The sequence below is a fragment of the Narcine bancroftii genome, chromosome 4 (assembly GCF_036971445.1).
Source record: "Narcine bancroftii isolate sNarBan1 chromosome 4, sNarBan1.hap1, whole genome shotgun sequence".
In the NCBI taxonomy this organism is placed as follows: Eukaryota; Metazoa; Chordata; class Chondrichthyes; order Torpediniformes; family Narcinidae; genus Narcine; species Narcine bancroftii.
The window spans coordinates 101858812-101884708 of NC_091472.1; the positions used below are offsets into that span (position 1 = coordinate 101858812).

The 25897-nt window shown below is 40.8% G+C and overlaps 1 protein-coding gene across 2 annotated transcripts; it reads left to right on the top strand.

The window, feature by feature from the left end:
* Positions 1 to 1009: 1009 nt before the first annotated feature.
* LOC138760922 (ras-related protein Rab-32-like) lies at positions 1010 to 20030 on the top strand. 2 transcript variants are annotated; one of them, XM_069932248.1, is made up of 4 exons: positions 1010 to 1388; positions 10500 to 10780; positions 14485 to 14578; positions 17920 to 20030. In XM_069932248.1, the coding sequence occupies exons 1-4, from the start codon at positions 1025 to 1027 to the stop codon at positions 17973 to 17975; spliced, it is 795 nt and encodes a 264-aa protein (XP_069788349.1). In that variant the 5' UTR covers positions 1010 to 1024; the 3' UTR covers positions 17976 to 20030. The 2 variants fall into 2 exon arrangements, with proteins under 2 accessions (XP_069788349.1, XP_069788348.1); XM_069932247.1 differs by having other exon boundaries at positions 14485 to 20030.
* Positions 20031 to 25897: the final 5867 nt, after the last annotated feature.

Consider the following 25897-nt stretch of genomic DNA (forward strand, 5'->3'; position numbering starts at 1 on the left):
TCTTCTGCCTCCTGGATTGATTTGGCATTTGGTAATTCTGTCTGCCTACGTGCAGTTTCTGTAAACTTGAAAGACCATGGGGTATCCTGTCTGGGTCCCATCATGTCATTGTCATTGTCCTTATTCACACATCTCAACCCCCAGGACTTACTAAATTCTGTATGCAGAACTTGCTAATTCTTTCTATCACTATAAGATCCTTATTCTATTATACTTGCGTAACCCTTCCTCACACTCTTATCGGAATTCATCCCTACTTAGCACTTACTTAACTTCCTCTAGTCCAGTCCAGTATTCCTTATTTCATTCATATTAGTTAGCTTTACTTCCTATATTCTATTATCTCTCACAATCCCTTCCCCATCACCTCTCCATCCCTTTTCTCTCCATCCCTTCCCCATCACCTCTCCATCCTTTACCCTCACCTTTCCATCCCTTTCCCCTCTCCATCCCTTCCCCCTCTCCATCCTTTACCCTCACCTCTCCATCCCTTTCTTCTCCATCCTTTCCCCATTACCACTCCATCCCTTTCTCATTACCTGTCCATCCTTTACCCTCACCTCTCCATCCCTTTCCCCTCTCCATCCCTTTTCTCTCCATCCCTTCCCCCTCTCCATCCTTTACCCTCACCTCTCCATCCCTTTCTTCTCCATCCTTTCCCCATTACCACTCCATCCCTTTCTCATTACCTGTCCATCCTTTACCCTCACCTCTCCATCCCTTTCCCCTCTCCATCCCTTTTCTCTCCTTCCCTTCCCCCTCTCCATCCTTTACCCTCACCTCTCCATCCCTTTCTTCTCCATCCTTTCCCCATTACCACTCCATCCCTTTCCCATCACCTCTCCATCCCTTTATCATCCCTTTACCCTATTATCACTTCTACTTTACCTTCTCCGTCGCATCAGTCAGGCCTCCCCTTCTCTCCCCACACTCCGACACAATCTCAGGACGCAACGGATCCCTGTCTTTGGATGGGGCGAACGTGAGCTGGAACAGAATCTCCGCGGCCGTCGTGGTGCTGGCGATGTGGGCGGAGATTGCGCGGTCGGGGCGGAGCCGGCGGTTTGGGCGGAGATTGCGCGGTCGGGGCGGAGCCGGCGGTTTGGGCGCGGACAGGGTGGAGCCTGCGCGCAAGGCGGAAGGAGGACGTGTCTTGGATGAGCAGATGGCGGATACTGTGAAGATCAGCAGCCCGGCTGGCACTGAGCACCTGTTTAAGGTGCTGGTGATTGGGGAGTTGGGCGTTGGCAAGACCAGTATCATCAAGCGCACCGTTCACCAGCTCTTCTCCGAGAAATACCGGGCCACCATCGGCGTCGACTTCGCCCTGAAGGTCCTGCAGTGGGATTCGAACACCCTGATAAGACTCCAGCTCTGGGACATTGCAGGTAGGGGAGTGATAGAGGGAGGAGAGGGTAAGAGAAGGAGGGCAAGAGTGGGAGAGGGAGGGCAAGAGTGGGAGAGGGAGGGCAAGAGTGGGAGAGGGAGGGCAAGAGTGGGAGAGGGAGGGCAAGAGTGGGAGAGGGAGGGCAAGAGTGGGAGAGGGAGGGCAAGAGTGGGAGAGGGAGGGCAAGAGTGGGAGAGGGAGGGCAAGAGTGGGAGTGGGAGGGCAAGAGTGGGCGGGAGAGGGAGGGCAAGAGTGGGCGGGAGAGGGAGGGCAAGAGTGGGCGGGAGAGGGAGGGCGGGAGCGGGCGGGAGAGGGAGGGCGGGAGCGGGCGGGCGAGGGCGGGCGAGGGCGGGCGGGAGAGGGAGAATGTATGATAAGGAGAGCTGTGGGGGAGATGGGGCCATGGACAGAGAAGGTGGGGTAGAGAATGATAGGGACGGGTGGAAAGGGAGAGATGAGAGAGGGATTAGAGGCAGAAAAAAATGGAGGTTTGAGGAGAAACGAGAGCAGGGAAGTGGAGATTCACCTTATAGCCACAATACTTTCAATGTTTGTTTAATGAATGAGCTGTATTCTCCCCTTTCCCACTGAGATGGGATCAGCCTGATTACATGGGGTGTAAATACTCTCTGCTCCTGCCTTGTCACTGACTCTGTCCTCCTGAGCTATTTCCTCAGTATTTTCCCAGCAGCAATTTGCACTTTTAGGTTTGATTCTGTTCCAAATGTTGTGCCTGTATCCAGAGCCCATCCCAAACAGCCTTCCAGTCAAGTTTCATAAATGGTTTTAATATGAGCAAGTTCAGGCATAGTCTGATCCTATGTCTTGCCCTGTGAACTGATAATATTCTACTCATGAAGTACTTGTGAAATTATAATTTGTTCTTTTGCCATGACATCCAAAAGATTTATACGATCAAGTTGCTTTAAGGAATTCACATTGAGGTTTCAGAATGGCCAATTTCCCTCCTGAAATACTGTTAGGATGCCAGTTGACACATTTGTACCAACTTTTTATTCCTACATTTCCTTGAATAATTGGTTACTTGTTGCAAAATGTGACTTAATCCAGTGTGGTTTAAGTCTGTGATTTTTTTTCACTTGGGGCATTGTAGCTGACTGAACTAAAAACACCAGAGTTTTTAGTTGATGCACGGGTGGAATCAGTCTGCTGCTGCTAAACAGGGGGATATTACCAGTGGGGACTGGTTATTCATGTTTGGTACAAAACACTGCAACTCCTCCCCACCACACATCCACCACCCTCTCTTTCAAATTTCAATCATATTAACTCTGTCATATATTCTGTGTCACCAACTCCATCCCTCTCCCTGTTCCTTGCCTTGGCAGTAACCACATTTTTTTCGTCCTCCTCCAAAATTCTTGCTTCCAGTGAGCAATCAAAGCCAGTCTCCACTTTAGCTCATCTATTCCTTTATTATTAATTGGCCCAGCTCTTCTGATATAACTTTCTAATGTTCACATTTCAATTGTTACACTCGTGCTTATTGACCTAAACTGACTCCTCATCCTGTGAAGCTGCCTTTCTCTATAATATCCTCCAGCTCCCTGCTCTCCAGTTATTCTGATTCCTCTTTGTTTAAAAACACAAAATGCTGGAAATATTAAATGGGTCAAACAGTTCTTTTAACCCTGTATTTCCTGCTCATGTTCATGGTTGATTATCAGAATTCCTTAGAGCGACTTGGTCGTATAAATCTTTTGGATGTCATGGCAAAAGAACAAATTATAATTTCACAAGTACTTCATGAATAGAATATAACACAGTTCGCAGGGCAAGACATGGGATCAGACTTTGCCTGAACTTGCTCACATTAAAACAATTTGGTTCATTCACTCCTTCCCAAAATTAAATGGCATTGCAAAAACAAAAATCCAAACACACTGTGTGTGTGTGTGTGTGTGTGTGTGTGTGTGTGTGTGAGTATATATAGAAGTATAAATAAAAAAAATATACTTACACACAAACCTATGACCATGTCCTCCTTTGGAATGGCCACCCTAACCTCCACTGTAACTTTAAAAGTTCACAAAACTTATTTTATTTATAACTTTTCTCAATTCTGATTAAAAGTCATTGTCATTAAATGTAAAATCTTTTTCCATCTCCACCGATTCTCAGTTTGCTGAGCATTTTGTACATATTCTGTTTTCCTTTATTCCAAACTTTCACTTTAGTTGATAAAGATCAATCATAATGTCCTTTATAAGAGTGTAATGGAGATTTTCAGTGGGGAAACAGACCCTTCAGCCAAACTTGCCCATGACAACCAAGTAGTGTGAAGTTCTGGCTTTGATGCTGAATGTTGAAGGATTATTGTGGCTCTGTAGGATAATAACACCATCTACAAGTTTGCTGACAATACCATGGTATTGGGTTGTATAAAAGGGGATGATGAGTCAACATATAGTAGGGAGATTAAAAACTTGGCTTAATGGTGTACTAATAACACCCACACACTCAATGTCACCGAAGCCAAGGAGGTGATTATGGATTTTAAGAGGGATTATGCCAGAAGTGTATGATTCAATGATGGAGAAGGTGGGCAAATGTAAATTCCTGAGAGTCACCATCTCAGAAGACCTTTCCTACACCTAACACATCATGAAGAAAGCACATCAGTACCTCTACTTTCTCAGGAGTGTGTGGAGTTAAGTATGACATCGAAAACCTTGGCAAGCGTACAGATGTGTAATAGAATATCTGATGACCAACTGCATTATGACCTGATATGGGAGGACCAATACTTCTGTGTGGAAAGCAGTGAAGGGAAAGCTCTCCCTTCCATCAAGAAAATAGATATGGAACACTGTCATCTGAGAGCAGCAGCAATCATCAAGAATCTACAGTACCCAGGACGTGCTCTGTTCTTGCTGTTGCCATCAAGAAAGAGAAGTTGGTGCTCGTTACCACCGGGTTCAGGATCAGTTGTTACCCCTCCACCATCAGACTCAATCAAAGACTCGTTTAAGGACGTTTATTGAATATTTATTTTCTGTATTGCACGGTTTGTTTATATTTCTCTCTTTTGTATATTATTTTGTCTTGAGTACAGTTTTTTTTGCACTACTGATTAGTAGAAATTCTGTCTGGCTCGTAGGAAAAAAGAATCTCATGGTTGCATGTTATGTCATGTATGTACTCTGACAGTGAATCTGAAATCTAGGTTGGTAAGTTGCTTATGGTGAGTAGGTGAGTGTATGAACTGGAGGAGTGGAGGTTGATGAGAGTGAGGGGAAAATGAATTAATGGATTACTGTCAATTAGTGTAAATAGTTTGTTGATGTTTGCTATGGACTCTAGTTCAAAGGGTCTGTTTTGATGCTGTTTCTCTTTAAGATTTTTATTATTTAATAAGCAAAAATACAGAATTGACAGTTACATAATAATTCATTTGTATACGTGAGGACACACAGAAAAGCCAATGAAAAACAAAGTAGATAAACCAACATCAATAATCGCTAATACCTCAAAAACATTTAATTGAATTGATCTATGCAACCTTTTTAATGAAATAATGTATAAAATGAAGGGAAAGGGGGATTTAAAAAAAACTAACTCTAACCCCTCCCTCTAATCACGATTACCTTTGAATTAGTAAAAGAAAAAATGTGGAACCACTGGCAACCCCCGGAGAACAAGCAGTGAAACACACAGGAATGCATTAAGGGGAAAGGTGCCGTGACACTTTAATTTGGACCAGTCCAGATAACAAATAAACCTACACACTGGGACAAAGTGGTGATGGGAGGTAATGTTCAACATGTTGGAGCTGGGAACAGTGAGTCTGCTGTGAAGGAGCTTGATAAAAGTGTAGGGAGGGCTGGCCCAGAATAGAATGGGACAATTTGAAATTGTCAGGAGTTAACACAAAGATCAGCAGTATAGTGGACAGTGAGGAAGGTTTTCAAAGCTTACAGAGGGATCTGGACTGTCTGCAAAATGGGATATGGAATTTAATGCAGACAAATGTGAGGTGTTCCTCTTTATAAAGACAAATTAATGTAGGACATATACTGTAAACAATAGGGCACTGAGGAGTGCTGAAAAACAGAGGGATCTGAGAATACAGATACATAATTCCCTGAAAGTATCGTCAAGGATAGATCGGGTCATAAAGAGAGCTTTTGGCACATTAGCCTTCATAAATCAACACATTGAGTATAAGAGATGAGATGTTAACATGAAGTTGTAAAATACATTGGTGAAGCCAAATTTGACATTGTGTGTAGTTCTGGTCACCTAACTACAGGAATTATAGCAATGAGGTTGAAAGAATGCAGAGGAGATTTACGTTACAGGAAAAGATTAAACCGGTTAGGACACAGAAGATTGAGGGGAGTTTTGATAGAGGTAAACAAAATTATGATGGGTATAATTTCATTTCCCCCCCCCCCCCCGAGATTAGTTGAGATGAAACTAGAAACATGGGTTAAGGGTGAAAGGGGGAACTTTTAAAGAGAAGATTAAGGGGATCTCCTTCACATAGAGAGTAGTAGGAATGTGGAATGAGCTTCCAGCTGAATTGGAAAATACTGGCTCAAAAGTGACATTTAAGAAACATTTGGACAGGTACACAGATGGGAGGGGTATTGAGAAATATGGGATGAGACAGAAAAATAGTTTGGTACAGACTAGAAGGGCCAAAGGGCCTAGTATTTTGCATAGTATTTTGGTTCAAGAAAGTGGTATTGAATGCCTTCATGGGCAATGGAAGATGCAGAGCAATTGTGGGGAAATCTATGAGGAAGTCTAGGGTAGGATTCAGGTAGGAGAATAAGGGTGTACTTTGAAGGAATTGTGTAGGTTTGTAGAAAATGATGGCAGGTAATAGATAAATTTCAGAGGATCGATAAAGAGGAATGGAGAATGGAAATTGTCGTGAAGGAATTGGGCTTTAAGTCAGAACCAGACAGAACAGGCCCTTCAGTCCACTCGGCCATGCTGACCAAATTGATTACTGGACTCATCCCGTTTATCTCCATTTGGTCCATATCCTTTTAAACCCTTCTTATCAATAGATATGTCCAAATGTCTTTTGTTTCCATGGCTTCCTCTGCCAACTCATTCCACAGATAGATCACTGTCTGAATGAAAAGGTTGTATCTCAGGTCCCCCTTAAATCACTCCCCTCTCACATTAAATCTATCCCATCTGGTTTGGAATAATCTATCCTAGGGAAGAGACTGAGAACATTCACTTTATTCACCTTTGTGATTTTATAAACCTCCATAAGATCATTCCTCAGCACTCTACACTCTGGGGGGGTGGGGAACTCTCCATTTGATCCAAGCTCTCCTTGTCACTCAAGCCAGTCTCACTAGCATCTCTGCTGAACTCTTTCCAACTTACTCATGCTCCTCCAGTAGATGGGTGACTCAAACTACACACAATTCTCCAAGAGTGGTCTCACCAACCAACTGCATTATGTCTTGACTTTTACACTTGCTGCCCTGTCTGGTGAAAGTAAATGTGCCAAATGCCACCTTGTGCACCTGTGTCACCACTTTCAGGGAAAGATGCATGAGTATTCTTCTGCCTCTCTTTCTATAACATTCTCCAGAGTCCTGCCTTTTACTATTCATGTTATACCCTGGTTTGACTCTCCAAAGTGCAACACTTGCCAGAGTTAAATTCCTTGGCCCACCTTCCCAACTGAACTCAATCCTATTGTAAACATGGTTGTTCCTCCTCACTGTCCATGACACCACCACCTTTAGTGCCATCTGCAAATTTACTTATCATATTAGCTGCATTGTCATCCAAAGCATTAATGTAGCTAACTAACAGCAGCAAACCGAGGACAAACCTTTGTGGCATACCCCTGATCACAGGCCTCCAGTCAGAAATGCAAACCTCCACTATCACCCTGTATCTTCTTCCACCAAGCCACAGTGTGCAGTTCAACCACTATATTTACCATTTCAATTAGTCAGCTCACCTTGGATCCTATGTGATCTCACATTCTAGAAACTGCAAAGTCAGGAAAAGTTTCCTATTAGAGAACCAGACAGGTCAGGTGACAGAAGTATGTGTAGGTGGACATTTGGGGTCCAGTGATCATCATGTCATTAGTTTCAAGTTAATTATGGATAAGGATAGGTCTGGTCCTCAAGTTAAGATTCTGGATTGGAGAAAGGCCAATGTTGTGGAAATGAGAAAGGATCTAGGAAGAGTGGATTGGGAAAAGTTGTTTACCATCAAGGTTGTATTCAGTAAGTGGAAGGCCTACAGAGACAAAATTTTGAGAGTGCAGAGTTTGCATGTTCCTGTCAGGATTAAAGGCAAAATTAACAGGCATAGGGAGCCTTGGTTTCAAGGGATATTGGTGATCTGGTTAAGAAGAGAGTGGTGTATAGGAGTTAAAGGCATCAAACAGCAAATGAGATACTAGAAGAGTATAGAAAATACTTACGAAGGAAATCAGAAAGGCATAAAGAAGACATAAGGTTGTTTTGGCAGATAATGTGAAGGTAAACCCGAAGGGTTTCCACAAGCATATTAAAAGGATAGTCAGGGACAAAATTGGTCCCCTAGAAGATCAGAGTGGTCATGTATGTGTGGAGCCTCATGAGATGGGGGAGATCTTAAAACAGTTTTTTTTTGCATCAGTATTTACTCAGGAAACTGGCATAGTGTACAAAGAGGGGAAACATGCAGTAGTGGTATGGAACATATAGAAATTAAAGAGGAGGAGGTGCTTGCTGCCTTACAGTGGTAGATAAATCCCCTGGGCCTGGCATGATATTCCTTGGAGCCTTGCAGGAGACCAGTGTAGAAATTGCAAGGGCCCTGGCAGAAATATTTAAAACGTCCTTGGCCACGGGTGAGGGGCTGGAGGATTGGAGGTAGCTTATGTTGTTCTATTGCTTAAAAAAAAGACTCAAATAGTAAACCAGGAAATTACAGACAGGGTGGTGAGCCTGATGTCAGAAGTAGATAACTTATTGAAGAGTGTTCTGGGATATTGGGTATACAAGTATTTGGACAGCCAGGGACTGATAAAGGATGGTCAGCATGGCTTTCTACATGGTAGTTCACATTTAACGAATCTTATAGAATTTTTCAAGGAGGTTACCAAGAAAGTAGATGAAGGAAAGGCTGTGGATTTTGTCTACATGGAATTTAGTAAGGCATTTGACAAGGTCCCACATGGGGAGTTAGTTCAGAAGGTTCAGACACTAGGTATTCATGGAGAGGTTGTAAACTGAATTCAAAATTGGCTGAATGGGAGAAGACAGAGAGTGATAATGGATGATTGCTTCTCAGACTCGAGGCCTGTGATTTGTGGTGTGCCTCAGGGATCAGTGCTGGGACCATTTTTGTTAGCTATCTATATCAATGACCTGGATGATAATGTGGTAAATTGGATAAGCAATTTTGCGGATGACACTAAGACTGGAGGTGTTGAAGACGATGAGGGAAGCTTTCATAGCTTGCAGAGGGATCTGGACCAAATGGGAAAAATGGGCCAGAAAATGGTAGATGAAATTTAATGCAGACAAGTGTGAGGTGTTGCATTTTGGAAAGACAAATCAAAGTAGAACATACACAGTAAATGGTAGGGCACTGAGGAGTGTGGAGGAATAAAGGGATCTGGGAATACAGGTGCATAATTCCCTGAAAGTGTTGTCACAGACTGGGTTGTGAAGAAAGCTTTTGGCATCTTGGTCTTCATAAATCAAAGTATTGAGTACAGGAGTTGTACAGAGAAGATTTACTAGGATGTTGCAGGGTCTTCAGGAGTTGAGTTACAGGAAAAGATTAAACCAGTTAGGTCTTTAATCCTTGGAGCAAAGAAGATTGAGGGGAGATTTGATAGAGGTTGACAAAATTATGAGGGGTATAGGCAGAGTTAATGTGAGTAGACTCTTTCCACTTAGGAGAGATAAATACAAGAATTCATGGCTTTAGGATGAAATGGGAAAGGTTTCGGGGGAACATTATGGGGAATTTCTTCATTCAGAGAGTGGTGTGTGTGGAACAAGCTTTCATCTGGCGTGGTGAATGTGGGCTCACTTAAATTTTATGAATAAATTGGATAGATACATGGATGGGAGAGATCTGGAGGGTTATGGAGTGGGTGCAGGTCAGTAGGACTAGTGGAATAATGTTTTGGAACAGACTAGAAGGGCTGAATGGTCTGTTTTGGGTAGTATTCTATAGTTCTCTGACAGCAAGGAGAGTCTGGTAGAAACTGACTTTAAAATAATTTCCATGCCTGCTGATGAATGAATGCCAAAGTTCTGAGACAGGTGGATGGATGGTCAGATCTGCCACTGTTGGTGAATCCAATGTAACTGTTACCAAGCACCATGACTTCAGCTGTGAAGTAGTCCAAATTGATTTCAGGAGAACCTCTTTGAGAGAACCCCAGTAATGATCCCATTAATCCAGTTCATAAGGTGATAGAAAAATTGATTGCAGTTACAGACTGCTCTTGCTTGTGGATTAAAGGATGTGATTTGAACCTTGGTATGCTAAGGCTCCTGGACAATCAGATGGTGATTCTGTCACGTTACAAGATCCCACGAATTCTTCGAACATGACAAAAACATCTCCAAAAGATGTGATGAACAGTCCTGGTGTGGGGAAGAGCCATGTTATTGGATGGAACTGGATGACTTTGAATCCTTAAATGAATGATTGACTATTATCCATTGAGGAGGGTGGTTTTGCTTGTGTTTATATCACTGGAGAGCACTCCAATCACACAATTCTTTGCACTTCCCATGGATAATATCCAAACATCTAGGGCAGAAAATAAAGCAGTATTCTTGTGCATTTCAGACACCGAAAAGTGTCCAGCACGAACATGGAGCCTTACTGGTTCAGGAAGGCCAATGCTGCATTAGGACCAATGTGTGGTAACACAGTATTATCCACATCAAAGGAATATGACGCCCTGTATTTAGGTGAAAGCCAAGTAATTACATCCTGGAACAATAGGTTAGGATGAAAGGATGCTTGAAGTTACTTGGGGGATGCCTGTGAGCAGCATGAAACATAAAATAAAATGGTTGCATTGAGTTTTTCATATTCATTGTAGTTTATTACATTAATATTTGTTTATTTTCTTTTGCTGCAAAAGGTCAAGAACGATTTGGCAACATGACAAGAGTATATTATAAAGAAGCTGTTGGAGCATTTGTCGTCTTTGATATAGCCCGACGTTCGACATTCGACGCTGTTCTAAAATGGAAAAGTGATTTGGATGCAAATGTGAAACTACCCAATGGGAAGCCAATCCCTGCCATGCTTTTGGCAAACAAGTGTGATCAAGATTGGGATGGTTTGGAGAAATATCCAGCAACAATTGACCAATATTGCAAGGACAATGGCTTTGTTGGTTGGTTTGAAACTTCGGCAAAGGTCAGTGACAATAAGCTTCCCTTCTCTGACTCTTTAGCAAGATAATTCCATATCAGCTTCTATTTATTGAGTACTTCATGTACAACTGAATGTCTTGGAATATCCTGAAGTCATGAATGGCGCTGTCTGAACGTAAACTCATTTTCTCTTGGTGTTGGCACTATTGCAATTACGATAATGATCAATATTGCAATGTGCATCTCCACTCTGGTTAAGCAATCTGACATTTCTCCACAGTTAGCTCCATTCTGCTCACTTGTCTATGGCTACAGCTTGTCATTTCAAAATCAGTCATTGCTTTTACCAATACATTAATATGAAGTAATTTTTTTCCTGTGTCCTTTTATGTATTAATGGGCTTATTAAGGCATATTTATATTCATTTGGAACTTGTATTGGGAACAGAGGATAGGATCTATCATTACCAAAAGGAAGGCTGTGCTGCAATCCCCCATGGATTAAAAGGACTCAGAAGCAAAGCATTTGGGCTTTGTAGGAGAGACATAGGAATAACCATATCCTGCAGGGGAGAGGTTTGAAAAAGCTTGGGAATGGAACTAGATGTGAGGATTATGTTGGTAGTCAATAGAAAGGATGGACAAACTGATGTCCAAGGTGATGGTTCAGATAAGATTTGTGCTGAAAGGTATATACTTAAGATTAAGAAGAAACAGAATGGGGAGATAGGGTGCCTTGGAAAGCCAGCCATAACCATGTCATCATCATTATGGAGGATCCTACTTTATGCCTGACAGGTTTTATGCTATAAAAGTGGGTAACTAAGCTTCATCGTGCCAGACTTTATGTTTGGAGTATGGGAGCAATGTTTCAGGCACTTGTTTCTGCAGCGAAAAGATTAAGTATAAAGGGGACATGGAAAAAGAGGAAGTGATCTTTATAGGGAGTTTCACAACTTGTTCCAAAGAATGTGAAGTTCCCAGAAGAGAACTGGAGATTATGAGCAGCTGCTTCTTTCAGCCTATGGTGCGGCTTTCAGCAAACTTTTGAGGTCAGGTTAGGCTTCCTGAAGGCTGTTCCACAATTCACTTAGTTTGCAACCTCTTATTAAATTTATTACATCTCTCGTTTACTCAACTTAGCTTCATTTCTGCTGGTAACATGGTACAATCGGGCTCTTTTCGGCAGTGTCTTCATTTTCATTTGATTCATCGTATTCACCACAGCCTTTTAAATCAGGAATTTCCTGGCTCGAGACTCATTCCTGAGCCCATGAATTCAGACAGACGCTGAATGCCGTCACTGTGCATTAGATCCCGGTTTTTAGAGGAGATGTTAAATTGAATTCCTATCTGCCCTTGAGTGAACCCCACATCCCTTTTTTGAAGAGGGATTATCTCAGTATTAAATCAGTGTTTCAATGAACAGAATCAAAAAATGCTGTTATCACTCTTGTTATTTGTGGAAGCTTCTTACGTGCAAAACAGTTTCCTCATTACAGCAATCACATTTCTAATTTTGTGGAAAGCTTCTTCCTGATTTCACCTTGAATCATCAAGTTGATGTTATGAAGTTTTCTTAAAATCCACCCTATCAGATGTTTTTAAGAACTTCAGATAGACTGCATCCCGATCTCTCAACTCAAAGCAGAGACCAGGTAGTCTAGTCTCTGTTAGTCTAATCTCTTGAGTTTCAGTGATCTGTTTCTCACAAGCTTGAATTCACCACTTTGCCAGAAGTTTCTGCTGCAGAGCTTTGTCCCTAATTTCCGACAGTTCTTCCCATTAGCCCTCACAGATGCTGCTCAACTTACTGAGATCCTCAAGTAGTCTCCCCACCCCCCAGTAGGTTTCTTCTTTCTCCATAGAAGACATTGGCAATAATATAAGGAGGACCTTGTTTCGTGGAGAGAAAATGCAGATTAATTGGGTGATACTTAAAGAATCATTCCATCTTTTGTTTCTGATCACCTCCAAACAGTTTGGAAGTTTTTGAAGTGTGATCAATATTATCGGAAAATGTATGATTTATTCATGGGTTGCTTCAATAGTCAGGAAGGTGACAATACATTTTTGAAATGAAGAATTAATTTTCACTCTGATAGTTGGATAGCTCTTCTTTAGTAGAATGCCATGGGATGCGTCCAAGAAGGTAGGTAATTCGATATCCCTCTAGCAGATCCAATAATGCAGTGCAGAAGAAACGTTGAAGCATCAGTCCGAATTTTTTGAGCTTAGTCATCTGAAATAACTTCTCAGCCAACAAGTTCTGACTTGAAAGAGATCATTAGGGTGGATTGCATCAAGAAAGCAGCATGCTTAGGAATAACAACCCATAGCTCTGTGGATTGGTCTCTTAACTTCTGAGTCCGAAATGGAACATTTCTTCCACAATCAAATTCACATAAACAAATAATGAAGTGCTGCATGTCAATTCCTAGAATCAATTGATCTTAAAGGAATTTGAAATTTGGAGCATCTTTTGATCATCTTGTTGGATTAAAGTAAAAACACAAATTCCTGGAGAAGCTCAGCAAGTTAAATAGTGTCCTTTATGTAGCAAAGGTAAAGATACATACCTGATGCTTTTTGGCTTGAGCCCTTCATCAAGGTATGAGAAAATACCAGCAGGCTTCCAAACTAAAGAGTAGGGGGAGGAGGGGTGGCAAAGACAGGAGATGATAGGTGGAGAAAGGAGGAAGGGGACAGCAGCAATGAGGGGGAGGAGGGATGACTGGGTGGGTAAGGGGGAAGGGTGGGGAGAACTGGAAAGATAGGAAAGAGGAGGGGATAGAAAATGTGAGCAGATTTAGTAGAAAGCAGAAAAGTCGATGTTAATGCCATCTGGCTGGAGAATACCCAGACGGAAAATAGTGCGGATCCTCTAATCTGTGGGTAGTCTGGGTGGGATAGTGTACAAGGCCATGGACAGACATGTGAGTTAGGAGTGTGACTCGAAAGTAAAATGGATGGCTACTGAGAGGTTGCTGTTGTTGCCGATGGAGAGGAGATGCTCAGGGAAAGCGACCTCCCATTTGCAACTGGTCTCTCCGATGTAGAGAATGTCGCCAAGGGAGAATTTGATGCAGTAAATAAGTCCTGTGGATATAAAAGTAGTGTTGCTTGACTTGAAAGGCCTGTTTGGGCCCCTGGACCATGGTGAGAGAAGAGGTGTGGGTGTAAATGTTTCGCCTCTTGCAGGCACAGGGGAAGGTGCCGGGAGGATGGATGAGGGAATCACTGAGGGAGCGATTCCTGCAGAAGGCTGAGGAGGGAAGAGAAGGAAAAATGTATCTGGTGGTGGGATCCAATAGTAAGTGCCGGAAATTCTGGCGGATAATGCATTGGATGCGGAGACTGGTGGGGTAGTAAGTGAGGATGAGGGGAATTCTATTTTTGTTGCATCTGGGGGCAGAGGTGCAGGAATCAGAGAAATAGGGCTGAGTTGATAGTGGTGGAGGGGAAGCCTCATTTGTGGAAGAAGGGAGACATTTTGGAAGATCTGGACTGGAAGACCTCATCTTGCAAACAAATACAGTAAAGACAGAGAAATTGAGAGAAGTGGATGAATCCTTGCAGGGGATGGGGTGTGAGGAAGTGTAGTCTAGCTGGTTATGGGAGTTGGAGGGTTTGTAGTATATGTAGTTGGAAAGTTTATCCCCTGAGATGGAGACATCCTTGTTGGATTGTCTTGTGCAATTTTTGCAATGCAATAATTTTCAATACAAATATTTTTCTTGTTTGCAGCTGAATACAAACATTGATGATGCCATACAATATTTGGTGAGGAATATTCTGGACATCGAGTGCACTAATCCATCAGAAGACAATGGAACAGATGGTACAATTAAATTAACAGAGCACCCCAGAGAGTCCAAGAACACATTGCAGTGTTGCTAATGCACCATGTCTGTATCCCAACAATGTTTTAATCTGCTTTCTGGAAGTCACGATATTGAGATGATTGTTCCTGCACAAATATGTCATGGATCAAAACTAACACATTGTCAGTATGACTTTTTCAGCTAACAACTATTTAATTTGAATTTTTTGTCCTAGTTTTATTGGAATGGTGGAAGGGTGAGAGGAGTACTACAAATTTTTTCCATTACATGTTTTGTATAATACAATATTTCAGCACACTACAGGCCCTTTGATACTTGACGCCAACCTAAATATTCCTTCCAAAAATAAATACTCAACCTCATGACCCTCTCCTTTTTTTTGACCACGTGCCTGTCTGACAATCTCTTCAATGCCCCCAATGTTTCATCCTGCACCACCACCCTGGCAAGGCATTTCTGACACCCACAGCTCTTGTGTTTTTTTTAAAAAAAACTTTCCTTCCTTCATTTTGTACAACTGTCTTCTGGTGTTTGCTATTCCTGCCCTGGGAATAATCTTTTTGAAATGTGAAAAATGTAAATTTGTCAGTTATCGCAAATCATTAACCCTGTGTTTTGGGCCCCGGTGTGCCTGCTTCTAACAAATAGCAATATTGACATTAAATCCATTAAAGTATTTAAGGATGTGGCACAGCCGATGTGTCAGACTTTGAATTGTTTAATCTAAATGTGTTGTTAACCTGATGAGCTTCTTTGAATCAGACCTTCTGTGCAATAGGTTCTGGTGACAGGGCAGCAAATTCATATCCCCTTGGGGGTTTGAATTTCTCAAGTTCCAAGATGCAGCAAATGGATATCAATTTCTGACCTTGTCAACAGAAAGATGTATGAATTTACTGTGGCCCAAACCCGCAGATATAGTTCTGTGCACAAAGACCCTTTTCTTCCATGTTCATAGCAGTGCTTGCCACTGCCCCAGATTTAACCTCTGCTTCTGAAGCCCTCGTCCCTGTGATCGTTGTTCCCAACCAGGTGGCTGTTTGTTCCAGTGCTCATAGCCCTGGTAAATTGGAACAACCATGTGCTGCTTAACCTCTAATGTCCAGCAATTCCTGGTTCCATCTTTTTCCTATGTGTCCATATTTCTTTGATGGCCTTAACCTCTCTATTTCTGCACCCTTCTTCAGTCCTGAATTTCAGCATTCTCCTACTTTGTTTTCTCAGCAGCCTCTGCCTTCTTTCACCTGCATTAGTACTACAGCTGCCTGAGGACCATTCTGAAAACTTGTTCACTTTGTATTTTCTCCCCTTATGTATTTTGGGACTGAGAGTCTTCCTTGAAAAGTCACAGGGAGGAAGGTGACAATCTGGCCCACCTAAGCTCATGAAATACTCTAGTGTAGTGGAGCTATGGTGGCACTACAACTCCCAGAAGGCATTGAAATGGCTATATGACATCAGTGCATGATGACTTCAGAATATGTTGGGCATGTGATTCAGGTTTTTAAAAGGTTGCACGGGTGATGAAGAGCAAATCCTTTAGATTCCCTCTAAAAACATCTTGTGAGGTTATTTTGTCGGGTCCACTGCGATTCCAGTGGCCACAATTGGTGACCCTGATGAGTCCAAAAATGTATTTTTGAGAAAACATAGACTCTGCAGCCATTGCTGTGAAGCTACCACCTTTCTGGATAGCTGAGCCTGAACTGTGGGTCCAACAGGCTGAAACACAATTTCACCTTTGCAAAGTAGAATTGGACACCATTCGTTATTACCATTTTGTCAGTGCCATGGACCAGGCCATCGCTAAGAGGGTCTGTGACTTCCGACAGGATCCACCATGTACCAACAAGTATGATACTTTTAAAGCATTTTTATTACATGTATATGGTATGTCCTGTAGGGAAAGGGCAGCCAAACTACTATATCTTGATGGGTTGGGAGACTGTGCCCCTTCAGAACTAATGGATGAAATGCTACTCCTGGCATCTGGCAAAAGCTCAACATGTTATTCGAGCAGCTCTTTTTAGAGCGAATGCCAGATGATATTAGGCTCTTGTTATCCAAGTGTTCATTTGAAGACCCAAGGGCTGTCGTGGCAGAGGTAGACATTCTATGGCTGGCTAAAAAACAGCGAGGAAAAACAAGTCTGCACAACCAACCCCTCCGATAATGACCCCATGTCACACTCTAGTGCTCTTAGCACATCACTCCCTACAAGCAGGCAATGCCCCAAGTCAAGCACGCAGCTTGTGGACACCTTGTCTTGGTGTTATTACCACAGGCATTGGGGAGTAAATGCCATTCCAACTCCAGCAATGATGCTAAGGAACTGTTGAGCATGCTAAGGGAGACTGAAGGAAAATTGACCCCTACACCACCATTCTCACATGGAGAACACTTCTTTTGTGCCTGAAGAACTCAAAAACTGTGAATATGCCTTCGTCTGAAGGAGAACACTTGGTCAACCTTTGCAGACGCCTTATGAAGGACCTTGTAGGATACTCAAACTAGGTCGACCTGTATTTTGGACATTGGAGGGAAGCCACAGTCTTTCACTATCGACAGGCTTAAACCACCTCATGTGGACAAGTCTTCCCCACTGCCAACCAAAACGACAGAGAAACCTTTCTGCCAGTTCTTGGGGTGGGGGGGGGGGGCGGCATGTCGTGGCACCATGGTGGCACTACAATTCCCAGAGGCATTGAAATGGCCATGTGACATCTGTGTGTGATGATGTCAGTGCATGTGGAGTGCATGATTAAGGCCTTTAAAAGGTTGCATGGGTGATGAGTAAATCCGTTTGATTCACTCTAAGAATGCTTTGTGTGGTTATTTTGTTGGGTCCATTGTGATTCCAGTGTCCACACTAGGACAGTGAACTAGAAAGCATATGATAATTTGGACAGCCATGCACCATAGAAATAGGCCCTTCAGCCTCTGACAATCTTCAACATCAAACCCCCATTTACATGAATTTACACTCATCCCATTCTCTCAATCATCCCATCACCTCCAGCCAGATTCTACCCTCATCTACAGAAACTAACTTAACAGCCAGCATGTCTTTGGGATGTGCGAGGAAACTAGAGCACCCAGGGAAGACCCCTATCATCATAGGGAGAACATGCAAACTCTACATAGACAGCATTGGTCCTGGGGATTGAACCCAGTGCACAAGAGCTGTGAGGCAGCAGCTATCTTTACTGTGCAGCCCAGCTGCAGAAAATTTCACAGCACACTTCAAATGCCCTTCCTGAACTATAAGTTTTGAGGGATCATTGAACCCCATGTAAAAGAGGGAACTGTTATTAACCACGTGCTCTTTTGTTCACAGATGACTACTTCCTGCATAGGATTTCAGTCAGAATTTACATCAGACAGAACTTCTAAGATAATAAACCACATTTCATTTCTGCATAGTACCTTGATGTACATTTTGCAATGTTTAAGGTTAGGGAAATAACATAAAAGTCACATGGAACATACTGCTTTGTGTATTTACATCATCCTGTTCATATTTGCCAAAGATACACTTACTGTCAAATCCACATGAATTTTGTTGATCAGTAAAACCCCTGATATCCAGCACCGATGGAGAGTGGTAGATCCAGGTAAATGGATTTTATGGTTGGTTGAGATTGCATGTTGCATGATTGGCAAAATAACAGCGAGGCGTGCCAATTTAAACTTCCGTATTTTTTAACGTATTTATTTTCCGCAATAATTTTCCACTGGTTGCTTGAATTCCGGATAATTAGGGATTTACTGTACTTGAGGTTTTATGAACAAGGATCTCAAACAAGGTGAGATTGCAGGAGCATGCATGTGCATGGAGCACAAAATCAGTGAGAAAAAGAGGTGTCACGTTTAGCATAATGGTTGGCACAATACTATGACAGCGCTAGTGTCCCAGGTTCAAATCTGGTGCTCTCTGTAGGAAGTTTGTACATGTTTTCCCTATGTCTTCACGTGTTTCCACCGGGTGCTACGTTTCCTCCCACCCTTCAAAAACATAAGGTTGTTGGTTCATTGGTGTATTCGGGCAGCATGGGCTTATAGACTAGAAGGGCCTGTTACCATTCTGTATGTTTAAATTTAAAATATTTTTGTCTATCCTTGGATTTTATCTTCCTCTGCTCCATACTGATCTTTTTTAAACCATCATTCAAAGATATTGGTGGGGTTGTGGTGGATTGTGAGGATGAGAGGCAGTCTCCATGTTCATGCTGAAAAGTCCATTTTTTTTCCACTATTTCTGCCAGCACCACTACTTGCTTGATCTTGCTGCCCAACCTGCATCCTCTCAGAATCTGCATCTCACTTGGTCCCTGTTACTCTCTCTGTAACAGAGCAACTGATAGCATCCTGAAACCCTCCTATTTGACTCTCAGTTGAGCTTAAGAGCATTTAGCCTCTCCGCTGCAAAAAAAACCTGCTGATTACTTTTCCATAAACATCAATCACCTATTCTTTGCAGCAAATTAGTTTCCAAAACATCAAAAACTATGGCCATTCTTAAATACTTCCATTAGATCTCCCACTGATTTGAGCCAAGCCTACAACCTGTCCTCACAATTTAAACTGCTCAATATGGTGAATTTGTGTTGTAGCTTCAATAAGGCAAAAAAAAAGCTTCCTCAAAGTGCAGCATCCAAAATTAAATGCATTATTTTGGATGAGATCAAACAAGATGCCTGTACAGTTGCAACATAACTCCCACTCTTTTATGTTCCAGCCTGCTTTATATTTTTAAAATATCTTTGCTGCTGCTGCTAAGTTTTTAATCATTTTTGGGCTTTAAAATCTCCCTGCTCTTTCACAAAATATTTTTGGATGTTGGTCTAATCTATCTTGTGTTCAAAGCCAGTGGCCTCACTCTTTGAACTCCATTCAACACTCTCTTCCTCTGTCAGTCTGCATCTGTAGCATCCAATTTACTGTATCATCGATTCTAATATCAGCAAAATTAAGTGCAAAGCTCTCACTTGCTTCATCCAAGTAATTAACAAATGTACTGAGAAATTCCAGTGCAACTGCTGGCAGGCATTTCCAGCCAGTCTTTAAATTGTGTAGACCCATTATGCCTGTGATCTGTCTGAGGTCTTCTTATCAATTTCCCAAGTCATGCAAATGGTGACTTTGTGTTTTTGTGCTCATTTTTTGTGAAGTGATTTTTTTTTCTTCTTTTGTAGAATCTTGTCAACTGTCTTGGACTATTACCATAATCTAAAGTTTTAGGGTTATCATGCTTCTCAATGCTGTGCTCTCTGTTTCCAGGATGTCGCCACTTGATACCCACATGTTGGTCTTTTTCCCCCAACCTGGTAGAGTGGCGGGGGTTTTGAATTTATTTTTTTTCTTCTTGTAATTTGTACTTCATTATATAATTGTACTGTTTAATTTTTGTATTATTGTAAACCTTAATAAAAATATATTAAAAAGAAAGGAAGAAGCCTCCAACAGGTTTCTTCAATACCACAGCTTTCATCAGTGATTCCTCCATCTTAAATGATAAAAGCGGCAAGACCATGGGAACTCAATGTAGCAAACTCTCCAGCAAGTCACCAAACATTCTGCCTTGCAAATATATCACCATATTTTTTCACACATCTGGTAACATTGTGGGCAGATAGATATCAATAACCTTTCATTTTCCAGCCTTATTCTGTTCGTAATTGCGAGCAAATCAGCTGCTACTGTTCCATCATTGGAACACTGAATGGATTTCAAAAGTACTTTATCAGCTGTAAGTCAATTTCGAATATTGAGAATTAATATTGAATGTTGAGTACAGAGGTTGGGACATTGAAATTGTGAAAGGCTTTGATGATGCCAAATTTGAAGTACTGTGTGCAGTTTTGATAATTTAACTACAGGAAAGCTAACAATAAGATTGAAAGAGTGCAGAGAAAATTTACAAGGGTATTGCTGGGATTTGAAGAAATGAGTTATAGGGAAAGGTTGAACAGGTTAAGACTTCATTCCTTGGAGTGTGGGGGAATGAGGGCAGATTTGACAAAGGTCTTCAAAATTAGAAGGGATAAAGATTGGGTAAATGCAAGCAGGCTTTTTTCACTGATGTTGAGTGAGACAAGAACAAGAGATCATGGATTAAAGTGAAATCTTAAGAGAACATTAGGGATGTTCTCACTCAGAGGATGTTGAAGGAATGAACTGCCAGCAGAAGTGGTCACTATTAGGTTTGATTATAATTCCGAGAAATTTAGATAGAACAATGGATGGGAGGGGCATGGAGGGCCAAATCAGATTAGACTTTCATGTTTTTTGTCTTTCAAATTGTTGATTAAACAAGTCATTAAACAAAACATTTTACAATTTGCATGCACACCCAACAATGACATTTGAAAACATTGCCTCATCTTCCATACTTCCACTGATGACATCCAACCCTTCCTCACCACCACCAATCTCAACTCCTCCATTTCACTAACTTGCCAGCCTGTTGCTTCAACATCCAGTACTGGATGAACAGTAATTTCTTTGAACTATAAAGTCAATTATTTGTCAATTAAACAGTCAGTGCACCACCTTTGCAGAATGCTAAATGTTGTGAAGATTAAAGTAACTATATTTGGCTATTGTTAAAAAGTCCATTCAATAACCTTCTCCTCCTTCCCTGACAAATAATGAAGGCAGCTCATAATTTACACATCTTCATTGACCTTAAGATGGTGTTAAAAGAACATTTCTGTGCTATCAGTCTCCTTCCAAGTTTATAACCGTTTTGGATTTCAACCATGCCTTAATTCACCTGCTGTTAAAATCCTTAGCTGTGCCTTCTACAAATTTTTCAGTTCACTCTGATCTTGGGGCCCTTGTTCCATTGCTCATGAGCTGGTTAGCAGGTGCTCTCATTCATTCGCCACTCCTGGAATTGATGACTTGCACTGATTCAGAGTTTGAAAACACTTTAATTTTAAAATCCCAATCTCTCTTTTGCAGTGCCCCTTAAATCTGTAATCTACCCGAGTCCTGGCAGATGTCTTTAATTCCAGGCATTTGCTGTCCATGAATTTGGTTGCTCTACCATGGATGTCCAATGCCTTGGCTACTAAAACACCAATTTCACGAATTTCCAGCCTAAACTTTAAGTCCCTCACACATTTCAACCAACCTCTTTGATCAAGCTTTTGGTTATCTGATCCGCTATTTCTGAATGGGGGATCTGTGAATTTTTGGTTAGTAACACTCCTGTGAAGTGCCTTGGGATATTTTGCTGCATTAAATGGAATAATAATGGAAATCAAAGTTGTAATATCCCTGGTGTTTTGTTTATTCCTCAATCTTTGTCTTGTTTATTCCTCAATCTTTGGCTTGTTTGAACATTTTCAAACTTTCGAGATGTTTATGCAACTGAATCTGGAATCCGAGCCTTGACTTTTCAGAATATACAATTTCTATCACTGAATTTTGTAATGTATTTTTGTTATTTGTTGTGCTGAAGCAGAAGGTTATATTTCCTCATTCATTATGAAATTGAAAGCTATTGTTCCAAAATAATTTGGATTTTTAAGATCAAAATCTCTGAGGCATTTCATGTCATTGACAGCCAATTTAATTGGAGACGACTTGAATTAATGCACATGGGGATGCCATTACTTTCAACTTCCTCCCCAAGTCAGCTGTGTAACTAGGAGGGGAAGCACAGATCATAGTGTTCATATGCACCTGCTACCCTTGGTGCAAATGGTCGTGGAATTGGACAAGTGTAGGAGTAACCTGGATAAGTAACAGGTGGGAGGGAGTCACGTGATGGAGTAGTGGCCGGATGGTGAACTCCAGCCCTCTCCAGAAAAGTCGGAAAAAACAAAGGAAAACACAAAGGCACAAAAATAAAAATTAAAGTAAAGTGAGTATAAAGGTGGAAAGAAGATGGCGACGAAAAAAGAAAAATTGAAATCAACGGTAAGAAGAGAGGAAGAGAAGAGAATGGAAGAAGGAGAAGGCCTTACCTGTTCGAAGAGGCCCGCGGTGGAGAGAGAAACCCGCTCCCTCAGGTCGGTAGAAAGTGGACTACAAAAATGGCTCGCTGAGCTGAGTAAAAGTGCGCAACCGCGCATGCAAAAAAACACAACGACGGGAGGGGTGACCAGCTGGGGAGTCGATCTCCACAGCCGGCAATGACAGCTGCAGAACACCTGCAGCAAGAGGAGAACATAGAAGACAACGAAAACAAGAAAGAAGAGAAGAAAAGGGCAACAAAGAAACAACAGATGGCCAACCCAGAGGAAGAGTACAGTAAAATAGAAGAAGGGAAAGGCAAGATAAAGGATATACTTTCTCTTATTAAAGAATACATGGAGTCATTTAAAGAATGGCAAGCGCAAGAATTTAATGATTTAAGAAGAAGAAGAATAAACAATACAGAAGAGAAAATGAATAAAATAGATATGACCTTAACAGAAATGGGAAAGAGAATGGACAAGATGGAAGAGCGGGAAGCAGCAGTAGAAATGGAGGTAGAGGACTTAAAAAAGAAATTAGAGGAATCTAATAAAAAAGTTATAGAGACACAAGAACTGTTAGCTCAGAAAATAGATATAATGGAAAATTATAACAGTAGAAATAACATAAAGATAGTGGGCCTTAAGGAAGATGAAGAAGGCAAGAATATGAGAGAGTTTATAAAAGATTGGATCCCCAGGATCCTAGGATGTCCAGAACTACAGCAGGAAATGGAAATAGAAAGGGCACATAGAGCAGTGGCCTTTAAACCACAACCACAACAAAAGCCAAGATCTATTTTAGTAAAATTCCTAAGATGTACTACAAGAGAAAAGGTACTGGAGAAGACAATGGAAAAAGTAAGAGAGGGCAACAAACCACTGGAGTACAAAGGGCAAAAAATCTTCATTTATCCAGATATAAGTTTTGAACTCCTAAAGAAGAGAAAGGAGTTAAATACAGCAAAGGCGATTTTATGGAAGAAAGGGTATAAATTTATACTAAAGCATCCAGCGGTATTGAAAATATTTATTCCAGGACAACAAAACAGACTATTCTCGGATCCAGAGGAAGCACGAAAATTTGCAGAACAATTACAAAATAGACTGAGGGATGAAGATGTGTAACGAGAGTACAAAAGACTGCGAACTAAAAAGACACATAAGTTTTGAACTCCTGAAGAAGAGAAAGGAGTTCAATACATCGAAAACGATCTTATGGAAAAAAAACTATTCTCGGATCCAGAGGAAGCAAGGAAATTTGCAGAACAACTACAAAACAACCAAAGAGATGAAGATATGTAATAAGAGTAAAAATGACCACGATTTATATGTATGTGGGTAAAGAGGTATATTTGTGTATATGTATAATGTGCATACATGAATGTATCCGTATTTAGAGGAAAATATAGATAGTATAGACAAGAATTAATAAGGGAAGGAAATGGAATAGAGGGAATAAGGAGGGAACTAAAAGAGTGACCTTTGTTACATATGAAAAGTGAAATCTTTTCTGGGGGGGGCTGGGTGGGGAGGAGTTGCGGTCACTGCAAAATCAGCTGACGCTTGCGAGTGAATTCGCAAACCCAAATGGAGAGGGAAGATGTGGTTGTCCGACAAGGGATAAAGGACAACTCAGGAGGGGAAGGGGAGATTGGGGCTAAAGAAGTTTTAAATAGGAGAATAAGGAAAATGTTTGATGTTTTAGGAATGTTGTCTTATAAAGGGTTCAAAACAAGAAAACAGAAATGGATAAGAAGGAAAGGTAATGATGGAGAAACGGAAAGGGAAGATAAACAAAGTATAAAATGGCTACGTTGAACTATATGACTTTAAATATTAATGGAATACATAAGAAAATTAAAAGGAAGAAACTGCTAAATTTACTGAAAAAAGAAAAAATTGATATAGCATTTGTGCAAGAAACACTTTTAACTGAATTGGAGCACAAGAAATTAAAGAGAGATTGGGTAGGACACGTAACAGCAGCATCGTATAATTAAAAAGCAAGAGGAGTGGCTATATTAATTAGTAAAAATGTGTCATTTAAAATAGAAGAGGAAATAATAGATCCAGCAGGGAGATATGTAATGATAAAATGTCAGATATATTCAGAGTTTTGGAATCTACTCAATATATATTCACCTCACGAAGAAGATCAAAAGTTTATGCAAGATATCTTTTTGAAGGTAGCAGATACAGAAGGGAACATATTAATAGGAGGGGATTTCAACCTGAATTTGGATTCAAATATGGACAAAACTTGGAAAAAAATTAACAGAAAGAACAAAGTAACCAAATTTATAATTAAATCGATGGAAGAAATGCAACTTTTGGATATATAAAGGAAACAACACCCAAAGGAAAAGGAATATTCATATTACTCGGCTAGACATAAAACATACTCAAGAATAGACCTATTTTTGTTATCAGCTTGTATGCAAGATAGAGTAAGAAAAACAGAATATAAAGCTAGAATACTATCGGACCATTCACCCTTAATATTGACAGTAAAGTTAGAGGACATCCCTCCAAGAATGTATAGATGGAGATTAAACCCCATGTTACTTAAAAGGCAGGATTTTAGAGAATTTATTGAAAAACAAATAAAAATGTATTTTGAAATAAATACGGAATCAGTGGAAGATAAATTTATACTATGGGATGCAATGAAAGCATTCATTAGAGGGCAAATAATAAGTTATGTAACCAAGATGAAGAAGGACTATAATCAGGAAACAGAGCAGTTGGAAAGGGAAATAGTAAATATAGAAAAAGAATTAGCAATGAAGGAAGATACAACTAAAAGAAGAGAATTGGCGGATAAAAAAATAAAATATGAAACACTACAAACATATAAGGTGGAGAAGAGTATAATGAAGACAAAACAGAAATATTATGAACTAGGTGAAAAAACGCACAAAATCCTAGCATGGCAGCTTAAGACAGAACAAGCTAAGAAAATGGTATTGGCATCAAGGAAAAAAGACAAACAAATTACATATAATCCAAAAGAAATTAAGGAAAACTTTAGAGAATTCTATGAACAATTATACCGAACTGAAAACGAAGGGAAAGAAGGGAAAATAGATGAATTTCTGACTAAAATTGAACTACCAAAACTACAAATAGAGGAACAAAATAATTTAACAGAGCCATTTGGAATAGTAGAAATACAAGAGATAATAAAAAAATTACCAAATAATAAGACACCAGGAGAGGATGGATTCCCAATAGAATTCTACAAAACATTTAAAGACTTATTAATTCCTCTCCTCCTGGAAGTAATCAACCAGATGGATAAAACACAAAGCTTACCAGATTCATGTAAAACAGCAATAATTACAG